The following is a 20,558-nucleotide window of genomic DNA, read 5'->3' as shown; positions in this document are numbered from 1 at the left end:
TTGATTGTACAAATATTTTTGAAAGTTTTATAAAGTGGATACGCCTAACAACCAGACTCTACACTACAGTATCAAAGGATTGTGTTCAAAACTGTATTAGCCTTGCAGGGATAGTCTGGTAGGTTGGCTGGATTTAGGGCCAGCTGCCTGAAGTGTCTCATCTATCTTTCAGGCTGCCTGGCAGAACTGGTTAGGTATAATTAAACTCAAACGTACCTTCAGAGTGACCTGACACACTTCCAAAAAGTCAGTGTGAAATTTTAAAATTTGTATAGCTCACAGAATTCTCTACTGACTTGACTGATGCTTCACACAAGCATACTGTAACTCAATGGTGTGGGCTTGATTTCTTTGCTATTCAGCATCACTTTGGTCTGAGAATATCAGATGAAGAAATAGAAGCAAATTGATACTTTGGGATGCAAAAACAAAATGAAAAGGGACACAAAGGAGGACAAAGATAAGAGCATGTACGTTGTACACTGTAGCTGCTGCAGTTGGCAAATGGCTCAGTTATGTAATAATAGTATTGTTTACCATTTAATCAAAAAGTTGCATGTATGTTACTAATTATGTGAACCGAATTGAGGAATATGGTAACGATTTGCATAGGATACTTGCTGTTGTACAGTGTCGGGATTTGACCTACATGAAACTGCATACAAACACACAAGATTTACAGTCAGTATTTGTACGTGTTAATTATTATGGTTTTAAATATGTTTACTAACAATAGGGAAGGAGCAACCAAAACTGGATGACCTCACCAACCATGTAGTCCCATGGTATGCATCGCAATGGAGGGAGTTGGGAGTAGAACTCAAAGTTGGTGACCACTTGATGAATAACATACAGAAGGATTATCCCACTGATTGTGAGACTTGCTGTGCTAAATTATTAATTGAATGGCTTGACAGTACACCTTCTGCTTCATGGGACAGTTTGATTACAGCAGTGGATAGGTTACCACCATGTGAATCTTATGGTATGTATAGTAGCACAAAATGGAATCACATCATACACTATTTAAATCAGGCACATGTTCACATCTGGATGGCTGCTGTATCCTGGTTTCCTGAATTTGTTTCTATTAAACCTGTTTTTCAAATAAATAATCATACAGTACGGTAGTACTGTCGTACTGTACAGTAAGGGCCACAAAGGAGTAGGCATGGCCCACGAAATAACATCACCCAAGAACCAGCGCCAATTTCCCCTGGCGACGATGAGGCAGTATTGGTTAGGTAAAATTAAGCCCAAACAAGCTTTTAAATCAACCCGAAACACTTTCAGCAAGTTGCTACAGAATTTTAAATTAATATTTATTTAACGGAATTTTCTACTGATGACTGCCTGACTGACTGATACCTTCACACAAGCGTAACTCGATAATGCCTAAGGCTACAGGCTTGATTTTTTCACTGTTCGATGTTGCTTCAGCTCAACGGGAGCCTTTTGGAATACCGCAGTACGTACAATGCATTCTACATGGACTCACCAGTGTCCTCCTTTGTGTCCCATTCATCTTTGCTGACAGCGAAAAGTGTCGATTTGGCAGTAGCACGTGATGGCTTCCCTTTGTAACAGAAATCATCCATATTTTTCATTATAGCTGTTTTGATTGCAGAGGTGCTTTTCGAACAGTTCTTGATTCGTACTACTGTGTAACAGGTTGAACATAGCTGGCAATGAAGCATAATGGATGCTTCACTTTTCAGATGATAATTGATGTAACTGGGGCGCACAGCACCATTTCTTTCTTTTGGTATGCGTGGATTGCAGAGGTGCTTTTCGAACAGTTCTTTATTCAAAATGCTGTGTAATTGGTTGAACATAGCTGACAACAAAGCGTAATGGATACTTTACTTTTCAGACGATAATTGATACAGCTGGTGCGCGGTGCCATTCATAATAATTATTTACAAAAAAAGTTCACAAACAAGTACACAAAAAATTGTAATTTTCAACTAGAGCAGGGACCATAGCACATCGATAAAAAGTACTGAAACAAGCTGGAGTATTGCATGATATTAAATCACAGTATAACAATAAGAAGTGTTATATCCCTACTGTGCATTTCCATTTTGGTTTCTTGAGCTAAGAAACCAAAATGATTTTGATTTCTCGTTAGTTCATATCTTGCAAATTTGAACTAACGAGAAATCTGCAAGATTTTACTATTTCAAGCAACAATATTGGTCATTAAGTAGCAGATTACATTGCAGCTCTTCTTTTTGGTTGGAACGGTTTGATATGATCATGAGTAGAAATAAGTTAGAAACTTCAGGTGCAATTAAGGTTGCAAGAGTTTTAAAAATTTCTTCAACTCTAACATTATTTGTTATTTCAGATAATTATATTGGCAGTGAAGCAGTAGATAACATTGCAGCTGTTTTGGCTTGCAATACTAAACTGCAAAGTTGTAATGCAGAGAACAATAGTTTAGAAACTTGTGGTGTAATAAAAATTACAGAATACTTCATCTTTAAGAAGATTCAATGTTTCTGACAATAATGCTGATGGAGCGGCAGTAGATTATATAGTAGCTGTATTGTGTCATAACACTAAGCTAACAAATGTTAATATAAGTGGATGTAACTTAGAAGCTGCAGGTGCAATTAAGATTGCAAGAGTACTACAAAAAAGCTCCTCTCTGATTAAATTAAAAATTTCAAGGAACAATATTGGTTGTGAAGCAGCAGATGACATTGCAACTGTTTTGTCTCATAATGTTAAACTAGAAAGTTTCTATTGCAGTAGCAATAATTTAGAAACAATAGGTGCAATTAAAATTGCAACAGGTTTAAGAAGTATTTCATCTCTAACAGAATTTGATATATCAGGCAACAATATTGGTAGTGAAGCAGCAGAGGGCATTGCAGTTGTTTTGTTCCACAATCCTAATTTGCTAGTGTTCTGCAGCAGTGAAAATAATTTAGAAACAACTGGTGCAATTAAAATTGCAAAAGCTATGCAAAATATATCATCACTAACAGAATTTTCGATTTCAAACAACAATATTGGCAATGAAGCAGCAAATGATGTCGCAGCTATTTTATCTCATAATAATAAACTTCAACAGCTTTGTCTATAAGTTAGAAACATCAGGCACAATTAAGATTGCAAGAGCACTACATAACACTTCATCTCTGATAACACTTGATATTTCAAACAACAATATTGGCAGTGAAGCAGCAGATGATGTCGCAGCTATTTTATCTCATAATAGTAAACTTCAACAGCTTTATCTAGGTGGAAATAAGTTAGAAACATCAGGCACAATTAAGATTGCAAGAGCACTACATAACACTTCATCTCCGATAACACTTGATATTTCAAACAACAATATTGGCAGTGAAGCAGCAGATGATGTCGCAGCTATTTTATCTCATAATAGTAAACTTCAACAGCTTTATCTAGGTGGAAATAAGTTAGAAACATCAGGCACAATTAAGATTGCAAGAGCACTACATAACACTTCATCTCTGATAACACTTGATATTTCAAACAACAATATTGGCAGTGAAGCAGCAGATGATGTCGCAGCTATTTTATCTCATAATAGTAAACTTCAACAGCTTTATCTAGGTGGAAATAAGTTAGAAACATCAGGCACAATTAAGATTGCAAGAGCACTACATAACACTTCATCTCTGATAACACTTGATATTTCAAACAGCAATATCGATAGTGAAGCAGCAGATGGTGTCGCAGCTATTTTATCTCATAATAATAAATTTCAACAGCTTTATCTAGGTGGAAATAAGTTAGAAACATCAGACACAATTAAGATTGCAAGAGCACTACACAGCACTTCATCTCTGATAACACTTGATATTTCAAACAATAGTACTGGTAGTGAAGCAACAAGTGATATTGCGGATGTTTTATCCCATAATACTAAACTACAATAGTTTGACATAAACAAAAATAATTTAGAAACAGCCGGTGCGATTAAGATTGCAAAAGTTTTACAAGGTATTTCAACTCTAACGGAGCTTTCAATTTTAAACAACAACAATATTGGAAGAGATGACATTGCAACCGTTTTACGTCATAATATTAAACTAAAGCAGCTCTACATTTGGAAGAATGATTTTGGACCAGCAGGTGTAGTTAAAGCTTTACAAAATATTTTAACTTTGACAGAAACTGATATTTCAAGCAACATTATTGATAATGAAACAGCGGGTTACATCTCAGTTGTTCTATCTCTAAATACTAAACTACAAAAGTTTGACATGGTGGGGTATAATATGGAAACAGACAGTGCAATTAAGATTGCAGTAGCTTTACAGAGTAATAATACATCTTTACTATTGCAAGCAACAATATTGGTAGTGAAGCAGCAAATGAGATTGCAAATATTTTGGCCCACAGCACAGAACTACAAAAGCTCAAAATGACACTAAATGAATTAGAAGAAGGGTGTGTAAATACTATCTAATCCAAAACAGCCAAGCTGTAAAAAAAGTGTGCGGCCCTCAAAAAGGCTATGGTGAAAAAAGATGTGAAATCCAAGGTGGCGGCCAAGAAATGGCTGTGATGGTAGGTTGATGGTAAAAATTTTAATAACAACAATTCAGGTGAATTTTGGTGCCGCTTGGTCAATTGGCACAAAATTCACCTGAATTGTCGTTATTAAAATTTTTACCATTAACCTACCATCACAGCCATTTCTTGGCCGCCACCTTGGATTTCACATCTTTTTTTCACCATAGCCTTTTTGAGGGCCGCACACTTTTTTTACAGCTTGGCTGTTTTGGATTAGATTTCACTTCTTTTTGTATTTGTATACCCCAAAGCCGGCCTATGGCCTGCTTTGGGACATTTTAAACCTATCTTTTTTTCTTTACCACAGGAAGAAGAAAAGATGAAGCAGATGTACCTTAAATATTTCTGATTTTATCAGTAAATGTACAAATTATATATATAATACATATATTTATTACAGAACTGTCCATGGTGGTTTCTTTGTAACTGAAAACTCTTCAAGGTAATTTCTTCTAGCTGTTCTCTCTACAGGGTGATTTATTTGTAGCTGGATTCTGTACAGGTGATTTTTTTGCTGCTGAGCTCTTTACAGAATGGTTTCTTTGTAGCTGAACTCTCTACAAGGTAACTTCTTCTAACTGATCTTTCTACAGGGCAATTTGTTTGTGGCAGAATTTTCTACAGAGTGATTTCTTTGCAGCTGAACTCTCTACATGGTGGTTTCTTTTTACTGTAGCTGAACTCTCTACAAGGTAATTTCTTCTAGCTGATCTCTCTACAGGGTGATTTGTTTGTAGCTGAATTCTATACAGGTGATTTGTTTGCAGCTGAGCTCTTTACAGAATGGTTTCTTTGTAGCTGAACTCTCTACAAGGTAACTTCTTCTAACTGAACTCTCTACAGGGAGATTTGTTTGTAGCTGAACTCTCTTCATGATGGTTTCTTTGTAGCTGAACTCTCTACAAGGTAACTTCTTCTAGCTGAACTCCCTACATGGTGGTTTCTTTGTAGCTGAACTCTCTACAAGGTAACTTCTTCTAGCTGATCTTTCTACAGGGTGATTTGTTTGTAGCTGATTTTTCTACAGGGTGATTTGTTTGCAGCTGAACTCTCTATATGGTGGTTTCTTTGTAGCTGAACTCTCTACAAGGTGACTTCTTCTAGCTGATCTCTCTACAGGGTGATTTGTTTGTAGCTGAACTCTCTTCATGATGGTTTCTTTGTAGTTGAACTCTCTACAAGGTAACTTCTTCTAACTGAACTCTCTACAGGGAGATTTATTTGCAGCTGAACTCTCTTCATGATGGTTTCTTTGTAGCTGAACTCTCTACAAGGTAACTTCTTCTAGCTGAACTCCCTACATGGTGGTTTCTTTGTAGCTGAACTCTCTACAGGTGATTTGTTTGCAGCTGAACTCTCCACATGATGGTTTCTTTAAATTTGTAGCTGAACTCTCTACAAGGTAACTTCTTCTAGCTGATCTCTCTACAGGGTGATTTGTTTGTAGCTGAACTATCTACAAGATAATTTCTTCTAGCTGATCTCTCTACAGGGTGGTTTGTTTGTAGCTGAATTCTGTACAGGTGATTTGTTTGCAGCTGAGCTCTTTACAGAATGTTTTCTTTTTAGCTGAACTCTCTACAAGGTAACTTCTTCTAACTAAACTCTCTACAGGGAGATTTGTTTGCAGCTGAACTCTCTTCATGATGGTTTCTTTGTAGCTGAACTCTCTACAAGGTAACTTCTTCTAGCTGAACTCCCTACGTGGTGGTTTCTTTGTAGCTGAACTCTCTACAAGGTGACTTCTTCTAGCTGATCTTTCTACAGGGTGATTTGTTTGTAGCTGAATTCTGTACAGGTGATTTGTTTGCAGCTGAGCTCTTTAAAGAATGGTTTCTTTGTAGCTGAGCTCTCTACAAGGTAGTTTCTTCTAGCTGATGTCTCCACAAGGTCACTAGTTTGTAGCTGAACTTTCTACATGGTGGTTTCTTTGTAACTGAACTCTCTACAAGGTAACTTCTTCTAGCTGATCTCTCTACAAGGAGATTGGTTTGTAGCTGAACTCTCTACAGGTGATTTGTTTGCAGCTGAACTCTCCACATGATGGTTTCTTTGTAGCTGAACTCTCTACAAGGTAACTTCTTCTAGCTGATCTCTCTACAGGGTGATTTGTTTGTAGCTGAATTCTGTACAGGTGATTTTTTTGCAGCTGAGTTCTTTACAGAATGGTTTCTATGTAGCTGAACTCTTTACAAGGTAATTTCTTCTAGCTGATGTCTCTACAGGGTCACTAGTTTGTAAATGAATTCTCTACATGGTGGTTTCTTTGTAACTGAACTCTCTACGAGGTAACTTCTTCTAGCTGATCTTTCTATAGGGTGATTTGTTTGTAGTGGAATTCTGTAAAGGTGATTTTTTTTGCAGCTGAGCTCTTTACAGAATGGTTTCTTTGTAGCTGAACTCTTTACAAGGTAACTTCTTCTAGCTGATGTCTCTACAGGGTCACTAGTTTGTAAACGAATTCTCTACATGGTGGTTTCTTTGTAACTGAACTCTCTACAAGGAAACTTCTCCTAGCTGATCTCTCTACAGGGAGATTTGTTTGTAGCTGAATTCTCTACATGTGATTTGTTTGCAACTGAACTCTCCACATGATGGTTTCTTTGTAGCTGAACTCTCTACAAGGTAACTTCTTCTAGCTGATCTCTCTACAGGGTGATTTGTTTGTAGCTGAACTATCAACAAGGTAACTTCTTCTAGCTGATCTCTCTACAGGGTGATTTGTTTGTAGCTGAATTCTGTACAGGTGATTTGTTTGCAGCTGAGCTCTTTACAGAATGGTTTCTTTGTAGCTGAACTCTTTACAAGGTAACTTCTTCTAGCTGATGTCTCTACAGGGTCACTAGTTTGTAAACGAATTCTCTACATGGTGGTTTCTTTGTAACTGAACTCTCTACAAGGAAACTTCTCCTAGCTGATCTCTCTACAGGGAGATTTCTTTGTAGCTGAACTCTCTACAGGTGATTCGTTTGCAGCTGAACTCTCTACATGATGGTTTCTTTGTAGCTGAACTCTCTACAAGTTAACTTCTTCTAGCTGATCTCTCTACAGGGTGATTTGTTTGTAGCTGAACTCTCTACATTGTGGTTTCTTTGTAGCTGAACTCTACAAGGTGATTTCTTCTAGCTGAATTATCTCTTTCTATAGTTGCATGAATTCCCTACAAGGTAACTTCTTCTAGCTGATCTCTCTACACGGTGAATTGTTTGTGGCTGATCTCTCTACAGGGTGACTTGTTTGTAGCTGATCTCTATACAGGTTACTTGTTTCTAGCTGATCTCTTGAATTCTCTTCGGGTGACTGCTCTATTAGGATGACTGCTCTATTAGAGTATCTCGATCTCGCACTTGCTACACCAAGTTGGATTTCGTGTTATAACTCCGTGGCTTTAAGTCTGATTCTTCTACACCATTGAAGAGCCTTTCTAAGATGATAACTCCATCTGTACAGCGATTTTCAAAGCATTACCCCAAGCGGTTTACCTGGTAGGCGTGGCAAGCAGTCGTTTTTTATTAGCTAATCTCGATTGCGTAATTGTTACACACTGTTGGTTTTTTCGTTGTATCTTCCTGGTTTTTAGGTCGATTCCTTTCAAACCACAAAAGGTTTGAGGTTCAATAGTTAACCTATTCACCCACCGATTTTCAGCTTCTTCCCATACGCGGTTTACCCTGTAGGCGTGACAACATATTGGTGTTATTTGTCGTGAATAATCGCTCATAACTCTTTGCCTGTTTATCGTATTCCAGCCAAAGTTGGTACAGAGATGCGCCTTTATACCCCCCTTCTGTGTGCCAAATTTCAAGGCGATCGGATATGGCGTTCGTGTTTTATAGCAGTTTTTGTAAGTGTGCGAAAAGAGGAAGAAAAATAAGAAGAAAAAATGAAGAAACTAAGCCAATTTTTGAAGTCGCATATCTCGGGAACACTTGAAGCGATTTCGCTCAAATTTGGAATGTGGAGTGCTGAAGGTGGAGGGAGTGTCCACAGCAAAAATCGTCTTGTTTCATCAAGGCAGCACAGAGCTATGGAGGTGCGAAAATTGCGTTTTCTTTCTTCCTGTCAATATACTCACGGGTGTTACGCGCCGGCTTCTTGGGCCGCACGACACACTACCGCGTGTGTCTTGATTTTGAGAGGCTTACAAGATATTTTGTCTTTGACTGAATTTGATATTTCAAGCAACAATATTGGAAGTGAAGCAACAGATGACATTGCAGCTGTTATATTTTGTAATACTAAGCTACAAAATTTTAACATGGCAAACTATAATTTAGAGACGGATGGTGTAATTAAAATTGCTAAGACTTTGCAGCATATTTCATCTCTGACAGAGCTTAACATTTCAAATAACAATATTGGAAACAAAGCAGCTGACGATATTGCATCTGTTTTGTCTTGCAATGCTAAACTACACAGTTTCTACATAGAAAACAATAATATAGAAACTGATGGGTAATTCAAATTGCAAAAGTCTTACAACAAACTTCATCTCAAACAAATTTCAGTGTTTCAGACAACAATGCTGGTAATGAAGTAGCAGATTACATTGCAGTTGTGCTATCTCGTAGCACTAAGCTAACCAATGTTGGCATAAGAGGATGTCATTTAGAAGCAACAGGTGCAATTAAGATTGCAAAGGCTCTACAAAAAAATTCATCTCTGGTCAAATTAGAAATTTCAAGCAACAGCATTGGAAGTGAAGCAGCAGATGACATTGCAGTTCTTTTATCTGGTAATTCTAAGGTACAGAGTTTCTTTAGTAGTAAGAATAATTTAGAATTAATAGGTTTAATTAAGATTGCAACAGCATTGCAAAATATTTCATCCCTGGTTGAATTTAATATTTCCGACAATAATATTGGTAGTGAAGCAGCTGATAGTGTTGCAGCTGTTCTGTGTCATAATACTAACTTGCAAGTGTTCTCCAGTAGTGGTAATGAATTAGAAACAATGGGTGTAATTACAGTTGCAACATCTTTACAAAGTATATCGTCTCTGACAGAACTGTCAATGTCAGACAACAATATTGATAATGAAGCAGCACTTGACATTGCAACTGTTTTATATTGTAATACTAACCTAAAAAAGCTCTACATTTGGAAGAATGATTTTGGGGCAGTAGGTATAGTTAAGATTGCAAGAACTTTACAAAATACTTCATCTCTGACAGAAACAGATATTCCTGCATGTTGATAGTGAAACAGCAGGTGATATTGCAGTTGTTTTATATCAAAATAATAGACTACAAAAGTTTGACATGGTGGGGTATAATAGGCCCCTCTTTGGCCCCTTTTCTGTTACACCTTATCAGTCAGTCAGTAAGTCAAGTCATTAGGTCTAAGTCCCTGAAATTAGGTTAGGTAATCCTAAGGCTGCAGCACATGTTGCTGTCAGACCTTCAGTGCTGGTCACTGTAAAGTGCTAATAATAAATACTTTAGGTTTAAGGAAGAAAATCCATCCCTCCTGGAGGAAGACTGGGAGTGGCCCCAACTAGACATTGGGTGACCTGCAGTTCAAATCCTGGGGTTGGACGGATTTTTTTTCCTTACTTTGGCCCCTTTTCTGTTACACCTTATCAGTCAGTCAGTAAGTCAAGTCATTTAAGGTCTAAGTCCCTGAAATTAGGTTAGGTAATCCTAAGGCTGCAGCACATGTTGCTGTCAGACCTTCAGTGCTGGTCACTGTAAAGTGCTAATAATAAAAATAAAAAATAATAATATGGGAACAGACAATGCATTAAAGATTGTAAAGGCTTTACAGAGTAATAATACATCTTTAAAAGAATTTACTATTGCAAGCAACAATATTGGTAGTGAAGCAGCAAATAAAATTGCAGTTATTTTGGCCCACAACACAGAACTACAAAAGCTCAAAATGACACAAAATGAATTAGAAGAAGGGTGTGTAAATACTATTCTGAGAGGCTTAAAAGATAATTTTTGTCTCTGACTGAATTTGATATTTCAAGCAACAATATTGGAAGTAAAGCAGCAGGTGACATTGCAGCTGTTTTATCTCGTAATACTAAACTACAAAAGTTTAACATGGCAAACAATAATTTAGAAACAAATAGTGTAATTGAAATTGCTAGGACTCTACAACATATTTCATCACTGATAGAGCTTAATATTTCAAGCAACAATATTGGAAGCAAAGCAGCCGATGACATTGCAGCTGTTATATCTCATAATACTAAATTACAAAGATTGGATATAGCAGAAAATAATTTAGAGACGTATGGCATAATCAGAATTGCTAAACATTTAAAAAAGACTTCATGTCTACAGCAATTTAATAGTTCAAGCAACAACATTGGTAGTAATTCAGCAAATGATATTGCAGCTGTTTTATCTTGCAATACAAAATTACAGCAGTTCAACATCAAGGGAAATGATTTACAAACATCTGATATTATCAAGATCGCTATAGCATTACAAAATACTTCATCTTTATTAGAGCTTAACGTTTCCAGCAACAATATTAGTTGTGATGCAGCAGAAGACATTGCAACTGTTTTATCTCACAATACCAAACTACAAAAGTTCTATATAGATGGAAACGCATTACAAACTTCAGGTGCAATTAAAATTGCACAGGGTTTGCAGAATACTTTATATCTAAAAGAATTTGATATTTCAAGTAACAAAATAGGCAGTGAAGCAGCAGATGCTATTGCATGTGTATTGTCTCACAATACTAAACTACAAAAGTTTTTTATAGACATTAACAGATTACAAACTTCAGGTGCTATTAAAGTTGCAAAGGCTTTACAGAATACTTCATCTCTAAAAGAATTTACCATTTCCAGCAACAATATTGGTAGTGACGCAGCTGAAGATATTGCAGCTGTTTTATCTCACAATACTGAAGTTTGATAGTAAGGAAAATAATTCAGAAACATCTGGTGTTATTACCATTGCAAAAGAGTTACAAACTATTTCATCTTTAATAGAATTGAATATTTCAAGAAACAATACTCGTAGTACAGCAGCCAGCAATCTTAATATTGTTTGCATAATAATCCTAAACTACGAGAGTTTGTGTGTTAAAGTAAACACATTACAATGCATGTACAGACACAATTTTATACTGTAACTTTAGCAACAGTTTTTTGTATTTAATACAGTTACTTTACATTTGTGTGAAATGAGTTTGTTAGTAGAATTTCATCATACAATTGCTGTACTGAGTGATAAATGGCTGCATTTTGTAACAACAAAGGGCAAACAATCCCACTCAAACTACTCGTGACGTAGTGATGGTAGCTACATACAATACAATATAGAATGTTGTTCAACAAAAATTGATGAAAAATAAATGCTTTTGCCATTGCATGCTTCCTTAAGGTAGCAGATTTGTGGTATGATGTGCTACCTATCATTTTGGAGTAGAAGGTATGGAGCTTCATTGAGATCTATATGGTCTTGTTTTAAGTATGTATACACATCAAAACCAAAATAGGGGCTTTTGTTTATTATTTCTACTTGGGTATTAAAATTAGTTTAATTAAGAGGCCAAAGCTAAAGCCATCATCATTGAGACAACTTCATTACTACATATTTGGCATAAATGGCATCACACAAACATGCTCTGATTAAGAATCTTGTTTTTGATTGTAATTATATTCTCTAACAAAGCTATGATGGCTGTGATTAGGAACTTATGTAGTGATCAGGATCTATATCTTTCAACTGCATGCAAGCTGCTTATAGCTAGTTTACATGATATTGTTTTATCTGGCAAGGCATCAGTTACACTAATAAGTCATGGATATAACCATGTGTGTTTGTCCTATACTTCAACATGTATAAAGCATGACTTCAAATAATTATGATCTCAAGCTAGCTAATACTCAGGATCTATGACATCACACTGGCATGCGGAAAGCATACTTGTATGTGCATAACTTGAAGCCATTTCAACATGTAGTTATACCCCACAAGATATACAGCAATAATGGATGATTGATCTTGAGTCTCTCGACAAGAAGGGGAATTGACATTGGCATGAGGATAGCCTATATAAATTGTAAGGCTGTGATTAATTCATTTTTTAGTTTAACCTCACAGTAATCGATATAGACACAGAAGACCTACATAGACAGTTTAAAAGAATTCACATCTATGTATATGGAATAGCCCCTAAACTATATAGACAGGTACGTAGCAAATGGAGAAAGCTGCAAATTTGGTGGGTTTTGTTGAATTCACCATGTTCTTTGATTCATGTCAAAATCATGATCAATGACTGGGAAATAGTGGCTATTATAATACATGTATAATATATATATAGTTAAGACACAATATATTTCATGGTTCATGATAATTATTATAAGCTGTTACATAAATGCAGTGACTACATAATGGAGATGTTATATACAGTACAGTGTAAATGTAACAGAAGGCAATGAAGCTAGTAAACACAATACACAATGCAATCAGCTAATGCATATATAGTCAATTGCAGTTACTATGTTAGCAGGTATATTTCTTGTTACATTGTAAGTCATGTGGAAAAAGACACCTGTAATGAGAAAATCCTCTCTTGTTACAGCACACATCATGGTCGTAGCATCCACGGTTATAGCAACAATTGCGACACACCCACCACCAGCAAGAACACTTTCTCCCACACAATCCTCTACAATTTGGGTAGTTTAGATACCTTCTACAACCTGTAATGGCTTTTTCAACTCTGCTTCTTTTGTCTCTAAGGATAAAAGCTTGGCCATCATCATTTTCTATTAATCTTGTCACTTTGAGAGCAAACATGTGAAATGGCAACACTACTGTGGTGTCCCTGCCTGTCACTCCTTTATCACCAACTGCACGTGATGCAGCCTCCAACAACTTAACTTCTTCAATGTCTAAAAGATCATCAAGTACCTCATTGAAAGGTTTAGTGTTGATATCTACTGGCCTGTCTAGGTGATCCAGGGTGTGGTCTTCATGTTGGAGGTACCCAGACTCCAATATATAAATGGAGCGAGCTCTTCTTTGATTAACTTCACGAAATGAATCCAGGTGAACCAGAGTAACATTATTGAGAGAACTAATATCCAAGAAATCTTGTCTAGAAATAAACCTTATTCCCAGAGTCTCATCTTCATTTTTGTAGATCCCACTGACTTCATCCTGTGACCATAAAAACTCAGTGAGGTCTGCTGAAGTGTACATGACACACACTAACAGTTGAAGGGCACCAAGGTATTTCATTTTGTAGATAGTAAGTTCACTACACTTCAACACTGCTGTATTTATACTACTAGTTGTGAAGCCTGTAGCTTACCAAGAGCACTAACAGATGTTCATTGCATAACTCAGATTACTTTTAGGACCACCATTTTGTACAAAATGAGTCTGGTGGTGGAGTTTAACTTGTACAAGGAATTCAAACTTCTTTGAGTTTGATAAACAGCATCATCTGATAACACTTACAGCCTGATAACCACATACAGATTTATTTATCCTACACTAAGTTTCTGTGTTTTTATAGCTGATACATATTTCTGTCTAAGCTTCTCTCTGTTCCTCAGAAGGTTGATCAATGTTCAAAATCATACAGATACTAGATCGGTATATTGGGACAATGCATGGTCACTTAAATTATGTCCGATAAATAGATCTAAGATCTACTTGGTGGATATAACTAAACTGAACTCTCATATAGGTGTATTGAACTGGTGATACAGAAGATCACATACAGGCTAAAACTGTGTAATTTCTCTAGTATGCTGTACTCATTTTTTGTTCACTAAAATTCTGTATTAATACTAGTGAATCACAACCAAGCCTAGCTTCTCTATCACCAGTTGTAGAATTTGGTGTCAATTAAATTGTGCCCCTGCAGCTCCCATAAATGAAGAAATCCCCTCCCTAGCAATGCAGCCATCACAAATGGGCTTTGTGGTCTGAACTGAAGCCAGTGGTTCTAATTAGCCATAAGGAAAACATTTTTTGCTGCTTAACAGCTATGGAAATTCATTCCAAAGTACATAAGTTTAGAAGAAAAAGGACTTTTATTAATTATTTCAAAATCATGGCATTGAATTTCAGGATCATTTATAGTGATAATGTAATGTACACAGTGCTATATTGACATTGCTAATAACGTTTCAGCTGACACTGGTGTCCAACTATTCCCTTTAATTACAAACACTACATTCTTGTCAAAGTATATCAGAGACTTCCCGAAGCAGTATACTGCCTTTCCTTCATATCTTCGTTGACCAGGTGCTGGCATAAAGATCAATCCATTATCAGCTGCCTATAGTATGGCAAAAACATGTAGTTGTGAATTACGACAATATTTAACAGAAATATGAAGAAGCATTAGCACAAGTAAGTGCATTTTTGTTAAAATTTGGATATGTATTATCAGATGTTCATGCATGGGGTTACATGTATTTGTTATCACTGACACTTACCAGTTTCTCAATAATATCCTTAAAACTGAGTGAGGCTGGAGCATTAGACGCATTCAATATTGACCTTGCCTGTAACAGGTTAACAGAGTAACACAAATTAGCTATCACATACGTACCATCACTGGATCAACAGCCATCGGTGGTGGTATAGTACTCCTAATAAAGAAAACGGTTAATGTACATAAGTGTTTATATTATACTTTGCGTGGGAGGATCAAAGCGATGTCGCGTATTGTATTGTCCATACAGTACTAATCAGCTGCATAACTGTACTGTACAGCACAGTTATGCGCTTAATTGGGCAAATACAGCACACTTGGGCAAATATAGTACAGTTATGCGGAGAATGTATTTGTGGAATGTTACGTAAACAACACACTGTAAATTGCTAAAACCAGTCAAACTAATCCTACGAGTTCGTTCTACGGTTAGGAATAGATTGTATAAACACTTACTGATCGTCTGATCATAAAGCTTCTTAAACACGACTCCACTAAGACAGCATGATTGATCACGTGCGTGACATTGTAAATTACTATAACTAGCCAAACTAATCCTATTAGTTCGTTCTACGACTAGAAATAGATTAGTTTAACACTTACTGATATCTTTATCACCGAAAATCGTAGCGGTTTGAGTACTAGAGAAAATTGCTCAGAGCCAGACGACCAAGAAGTACAATATAACACTTAAAGCACCGCCTTGCTTGTGTGTAAGAAAAATACAGCACTCAGGGGGTATCTCGAGGCAAATACAGCACTCGGCTTTGCCTCGCGCTGTATTAGCCTCTCGACACACCCCCTCGTACTGTATTTTCCGTACACACATGTCGTGGTGCTTTAACTCTAACATAGAGTATATCTGTATGTATGTATGTACATATGGATGTTGAATTAACAAATACTAAATAAACACCAAACACATACCTTCTTTCATACATGCTAGGTTGGTAAGTTCCACTAACAGTGTGGTTCATCATATCTAGTGCTGTGTTAAAGTGACCTGTGAAAAAGACAATTAGAACTTTGACAACAAAATTAGGTGTTTGAAAGGTGACTAAACTGAGTGGTCATATGTGACAGCAAGACTGCAGTTTATGAGAGAAACTGAATTGTTTTAACAAGCTTCTCCACAAATTAACTACTGTGTGTTCTATTCTCTTAGAGTCAGCACATGTATTCTGTGAATGCTATCCCCACTAGGGAACGGTGTATATGTTCAAGAAGAACTTACCTTTTATTTTGACTTCTGCATTTAACTCTGGACCAATCCTCTTCTTCCACCCACTGTACCTGTTGAAACACAACACAAACAATAACACAACACAAACAATAACACAACACAAACAATAACACAACACAAACAATAACACACTTCTGTACTGTAATGTGATGTAACAGTCTATAATACCACCCAGACAGCCCACACATAAATATTAGATGACGAATAAAATTCTTTTTTTTTTTGCTCATTTTGATTGAAACGTTATGATTATGAAGAGGCCACACACATAAAAGTGCTACTGCATTACTCTGAATCACTCAAGTTACGTGTTATTTTTCACACCTAAACCCTCCAAGAATTTTTACATATAGTACTTCAAATAACTGATTTTCCTCATATCATGATGCAGCCAAGGGTCATGTACTGTAATTTGAACATAATCAATTTAAATGAAGTTGTAAGCATTTGTAGGAAAGTCTGAGAATTTGTGACAAAGGATGCACTTCCATTGCCTTATGGTATGACGTATGAAGATACGTTATTCATGAAAAGAAAGGTATAAAATAACGGACTAAGTGTGCATACACTTTATAAAACTATTACATCATGTATAGTTGGAGCATTACAATACTACTTGTTGGATGTGGTCTGGCATCAGCTGAACAAAGGGTATGTTCCAGTTTTTGCAGCAGTTTGGGTATGCTAGAGTCTAATCCTGGAAAGTCATGTGACGATGTGTACCAAATCAACAAGGAGAGCAGAGGAGTGTCTGGGCTCTACTGGGTGCAAACTTCTACTGGTGTTCACCAAGTCTACTGTGACATGGAGCTGGAGTGTGGTGGCCAAAAGGGAGGTTGGATGAGGGTTGCTAGTTTTGACACCAACAACGGAGATGACTGTCCCACAGGATGGACTAAGATCACTGCCCCAGGAACCACATTTGATGTGTGCAGGTCACCAAACGACAATCCTGGCTGTTACCCTGTTACCTTCACCACAAATGGAACAAGTTACAATAAGATTTGTGGTCAGGTAAGAGGCTACCAGAAGGGATCACCAGATGCTTTCGAACCATCGGCATTTGGCTCACAAGACACCATTGATAGCAGCTATGCTGATGGGATATTAATATCAGCTGGTACTCCTCGCAAACATGTCTGGGCTTACGTGGTTGGAGATAGTGACAATACTCACAGCATCCGCTACAACTGTCCATGCTCCACCACTCCAGGAGGGTTACCACCATGGTTTGTAATGGACCATTATTACTGTGGCTCTGGCAACATTAACCCTGGTGGGGGTAATGGGGGGTTCCATTATGTACAAAATCAGCTGTGGGATACTGAAGGATGTGTGGCTACCAGCAACTGTTGCAGTCAGCTTGGTCCACCGTGGTTCTACCGAGAGTTTGTCGAACACCTCACTGATGAAGATATTGAAGCAAGAATGTGCAACGATATGCACTTTGGAGATGAAGGCACCTTGGTGGAAGTGATGCAACTCTTTGTGAAGTAAAGCAAATCCTCAAGAACTTGACCAGGACTTCAGATAAACAAAACATGCTCCATACACATTTAGGCCATATAATCCATACATATGTTCTGATACAACTTTGTAATATACTTTGCATATGAGGAGTTTTACACATGATATTTCAAGCAAATTTCTGTGTCAAATCAGTGAAATCACTCAAGCTACATTAAGTACTAACAGTATATAATCTTATGAATCACAAGTGTAGACAGAGTGAACCTGAATTGCAAAATGGAATACCGCATGTGTCCACAGCAAACATACACACACAGACTTGCATAATTATATCAGTGATTCCAGTATTATTAGTATAGATGCTTCATTGCTTACTGATCATGTAAACCGGCAGCATCAGGGTGTGTTGCAATTAATGTTATGGAGAGCAATACTACAATCAAAGTATGCCTTGCAGTGACAACAGAACAACATAGCCATGTTATTTAGTAAGCATCAGTATTATAAACACTGAAAGTATGAGCAACCACAATAGTTTTAAAACCAACCTATACTACCTACAGTAGCTGCTATATAGAAGAAGACACTTACGCCATCTAGAAAGGACATCCATTGAGCACCTTTATCATGCCTTAATCGTAAGAAACAGAAACTCCTCTTAAATATCTGAGTGATCTCTTATCGAAGCATATAAGTAATTCAGACAGCTTAAATAATAGGTGTAGTTTGTTGACCCCTTTGGGTCAGATCAAAGCACAAGGCAGGTTCTAAGTATTTAGGTATACACTGTTTATGCTGGCACCATAATGATATAGATATGAATGATAGATACAGTACAATGATCTGCCTGCTCATAGCAAACTGGTCAATTAGAAGTGTTGTCCTACTAAAGATTCACTAAAGCCTGCAAATACATGGAGTCATCAAAATCTTAATACTAAAATTGCAGAAAACAATCCCCAGATCAGTGATAACTTGACCCCCCATGCAGTATAGGCATGTGTCAAAGGAGTAAATTATACGAAGTAGGAATGTTGTTGTCTATCTGTGGTGTGTTTCACATTGACCACTCAGCGGTGAAAATAGATCTGTCTCAGTACTGAATTCAACAAATGCAGAATCACAATTTAATGAATGTAGAATTATCATTCAATAAACCTTCCTTGTTGAACTTTCACCAGAAACAGTTCATTAGTGCCATATCTATGCGCTTAAAGTAACATTCATATCAAGACTTCACTTCAATGTTAAATACACAACAATTCAGCTGTAACTATATACACCCTTTATCTGAACAGAGAGACTGGTCTCACTGAATTTATCCTTGACAACAACAGGTATAATGGACATGTATTGACTCCTCATCCATGTATCTCTGCTTCCGAATGTTAAAATAGTCCCTCAAGCCATACAATACACTGGACCAGCTTCACACTACTAACCCTATGCACAGTGACAAAAGGTGTCATACACTGCAGTGGATCTTGGTTTTGCAGATCGGTGAATTTATGAAGTCCATTCATGCTCTGCTCAACTACTCTATTACAAGCCTACTTTGATAGAATGCACATTGGCAGCTAAGTTAATGGAACAATCACTAGATAGTTGAAGTGTTCAATAACAGAATTCTAGATGACTACTGTACCAATCCCATGATTTAACAAGTTGATGTTGTGCTACTCAGTTTCCAAGCACCAAGAAGTTAGCTAACTCATCTGGAATTAACCACTATACACTGTATTACTATTTTATTATTTTAGCCAATAGGTTTTTGGTTTAGCAATAATACATAATTTATGTATTTCAGATTTCGTAATTCATGAAATTTTTGTAATTCTTCAATTACGTTGCTATGCACTGCTAAGGAAGAGCTTGTTAAACAAATTACTGTTAACAACATATTATGCACAGAAGTATCTTCTATACTGTTTTATATCTTGTTATCGTTTTTCCCCAAAAAATCTCTTCAAAGCCTCAAAGCTGCTCTTCATTTTTGTTTGCGTACATAGGGGACATGCTTCCTTTCCAATTCAAAGGGATAGGCTATTCCTGGTAGTCTACAAAGCCTGCACCACTGTTTTTCAGTTGTTAAACATCTGTAAAACCCAAAGGGAAGGCAATTTACAAAGTCTGAGGAGAGTTGCCACACCTGTATTTCAAACTGCCACAAAAGAAACCACCTCAGAGCAAAGTTTACCTGTGCGGAAGTTTAATACAGACTTCAGTTCACTTTAACAAAAACAATTTCAGTAAACCAGGCACGCGCCCAAAGCCAGCCTTTGGCCGGCTATGGGCACACATCTGATTTTTTTTTAAACTTTGCCTGTGGGAAAATTTTTATGGGTACAAAAGTGTAGCTTTTACGAAAGCTTTAGACAGCACCCTTATGAATTTACTACTAACAATACAATATACACAAAGCCTACCAGTTGACCACTTCATCATAATTTGGATGACTGGATAGCCATCTGGAAAACACCTACAAGTAATACAACAAGATTTCATGAATGTCAATTAGTACATTATGACAGTGTAAATACCTGGAGCCACTTGGGGAAGAAGTGTCTGTCCAGTAACATGACAAAATGATGAATAGGTATCATGTCTCTCCATACCATGACCCAGTCAAATGGTACTGTAGTGAAACAATAAGAATACTGACAGTACTAATGCATTCTGTATAGGAGGAATTAACATACATATGGCATAAACATCAAAGCCAACCACTGTCTGACATGTGCAGAAAAGAAAACGAAATAAGCGTAAAAGAAAACAAAAGAAGCAGAAAAGAAGCAAAGAAATGTTGAGTATGGATACAGCACTCAACCACTGAATATTTAGATAGCTTCACATAAAACACA

At 36.9% G+C, this 20,558-nt stretch overlaps 6 protein-coding genes across 6 annotated transcripts in view; 5 read left to right on the top strand and 1 right to left on the bottom strand.

Annotated features, from left to right (window-relative positions):
- Positions 1–20,558, top strand: part of LOC136263546 (uncharacterized) — a 129,524-nt gene that overhangs the window by 45,322 nt on the left and 63,644 nt on the right. The gene's annotated exons all lie outside the window — the stretch shown is intronic.
- LOC136264852 (protein NLRC3-like) lies at positions 3,042–3,914 on the top strand. The gene has a single exon (XM_066059612.1). The coding sequence runs from the start codon at positions 3,042–3,044 to the stop codon at positions 3,912–3,914; it is 873 nt and encodes a 290-aa protein (XP_065915684.1).
- LOC136264851 (NLR family CARD domain-containing protein 3-like) lies at positions 8,813–9,750 on the top strand. Its single transcript, XM_066059611.1, has 2 exons — positions 8,813–9,009; positions 9,063–9,750. Exons 1-2 carry the CDS (start codon positions 8,813–8,815, stop codon positions 9,748–9,750), a joined length of 885 nt encoding a protein of 294 aa, XP_065915683.1.
- On the top strand, positions 10,278–11,434 carry LOC136264850 (leucine-rich repeat-containing protein 74B-like). The gene is made up of 2 exons (XM_066059610.1): positions 10,278–10,459; positions 10,528–11,434. The coding sequence occupies exons 1-2, from the start codon at positions 10,278–10,280 to the stop codon at positions 11,432–11,434; spliced, it is 1,089 nt and encodes a 362-aa protein (XP_065915682.1).
- The window catches only part of LOC136263047 (tuftelin-interacting protein 11-like), a 16,817-nt gene continuing 10,862 nt past the window's right edge, over positions 14,604–20,558 (bottom strand). Inside the window, exons 18-24 of the mRNA XM_066057498.1 lie at positions 20,238–20,332; positions 20,124–20,176; positions 16,219–16,277; positions 15,912–15,987; positions 15,102–15,141; positions 14,986–15,054; positions 14,604–14,825 (exon numbers count right to left, since the gene is read on the bottom strand). Coding sequence (XP_065913570.1) covers positions 14,649–14,825; positions 14,986–15,054; positions 15,102–15,141; positions 15,912–15,987; positions 16,219–16,277; positions 20,124–20,176; positions 20,238–20,332 — 569 coding nt within the window. The 3' untranslated portion in view covers positions 14,604–14,648. The remainder of the gene's footprint in view (positions 14,826–14,985; positions 15,055–15,101; positions 15,142–15,911; positions 15,988–16,218; positions 16,278–20,123; positions 20,177–20,237; positions 20,333–20,558) is intronic.
- Positions 16,789–17,892, top strand: LOC136263049 (uncharacterized). Its single transcript, XM_066057500.1, has one exon. It carries the CDS (start codon positions 16,816–16,818, stop codon positions 17,722–17,724), a length of 909 nt encoding a protein of 302 aa, XP_065913572.1. The 5' UTR covers positions 16,789–16,815; the 3' UTR covers positions 17,725–17,892.

This window comes from Dysidea avara, chromosome 8 (genome assembly GCF_963678975.1).
Source record: "Dysidea avara chromosome 8, odDysAvar1.4, whole genome shotgun sequence".
NCBI lineage: Eukaryota > Metazoa > Porifera > Demospongiae > Dictyoceratida > Dysideidae > Dysidea > Dysidea avara.
This window is presented reverse-complemented; position numbering and strand designations above follow the sequence as displayed.

Coding starts and splice junctions, on each gene's coding strand:
- LOC136264852 (XM_066059612.1), top strand. CDS start 3,042: ATGTCGCAGCTATTTTATCTCATAATAATAAACTTCAACAGCTTTGTC.
- LOC136264851 (XM_066059611.1), top strand. CDS start 8,813: ATGGCAAACTATAATTTAGAGACGGATGGTGTAATTAAAATTGCTAAG. Junction 9,010..9,062: donor AATAATATAGAAACTGATGG/GTAATTCAAATT, acceptor AACAAATTTCAG/TGTTTCAGACAACAATGCTG.
- LOC136264850 (XM_066059610.1), top strand. CDS start 10,278: ATGGGAACAGACAATGCATTAAAGATTGTAAAGGCTTTACAGAGTAAT. Junction 10,460..10,527: donor CAAAATGAATTAGAAGAAGG/GTGTGTAAATAC, acceptor TGATATTTCAAG/CAACAATATTGGAAGTAAAG.
- LOC136263049 (XM_066057500.1), top strand. CDS start 16,816: ATGTATAGTTGGAGCATTACAATACTACTTGTTGGATGTGGTCTGGCA.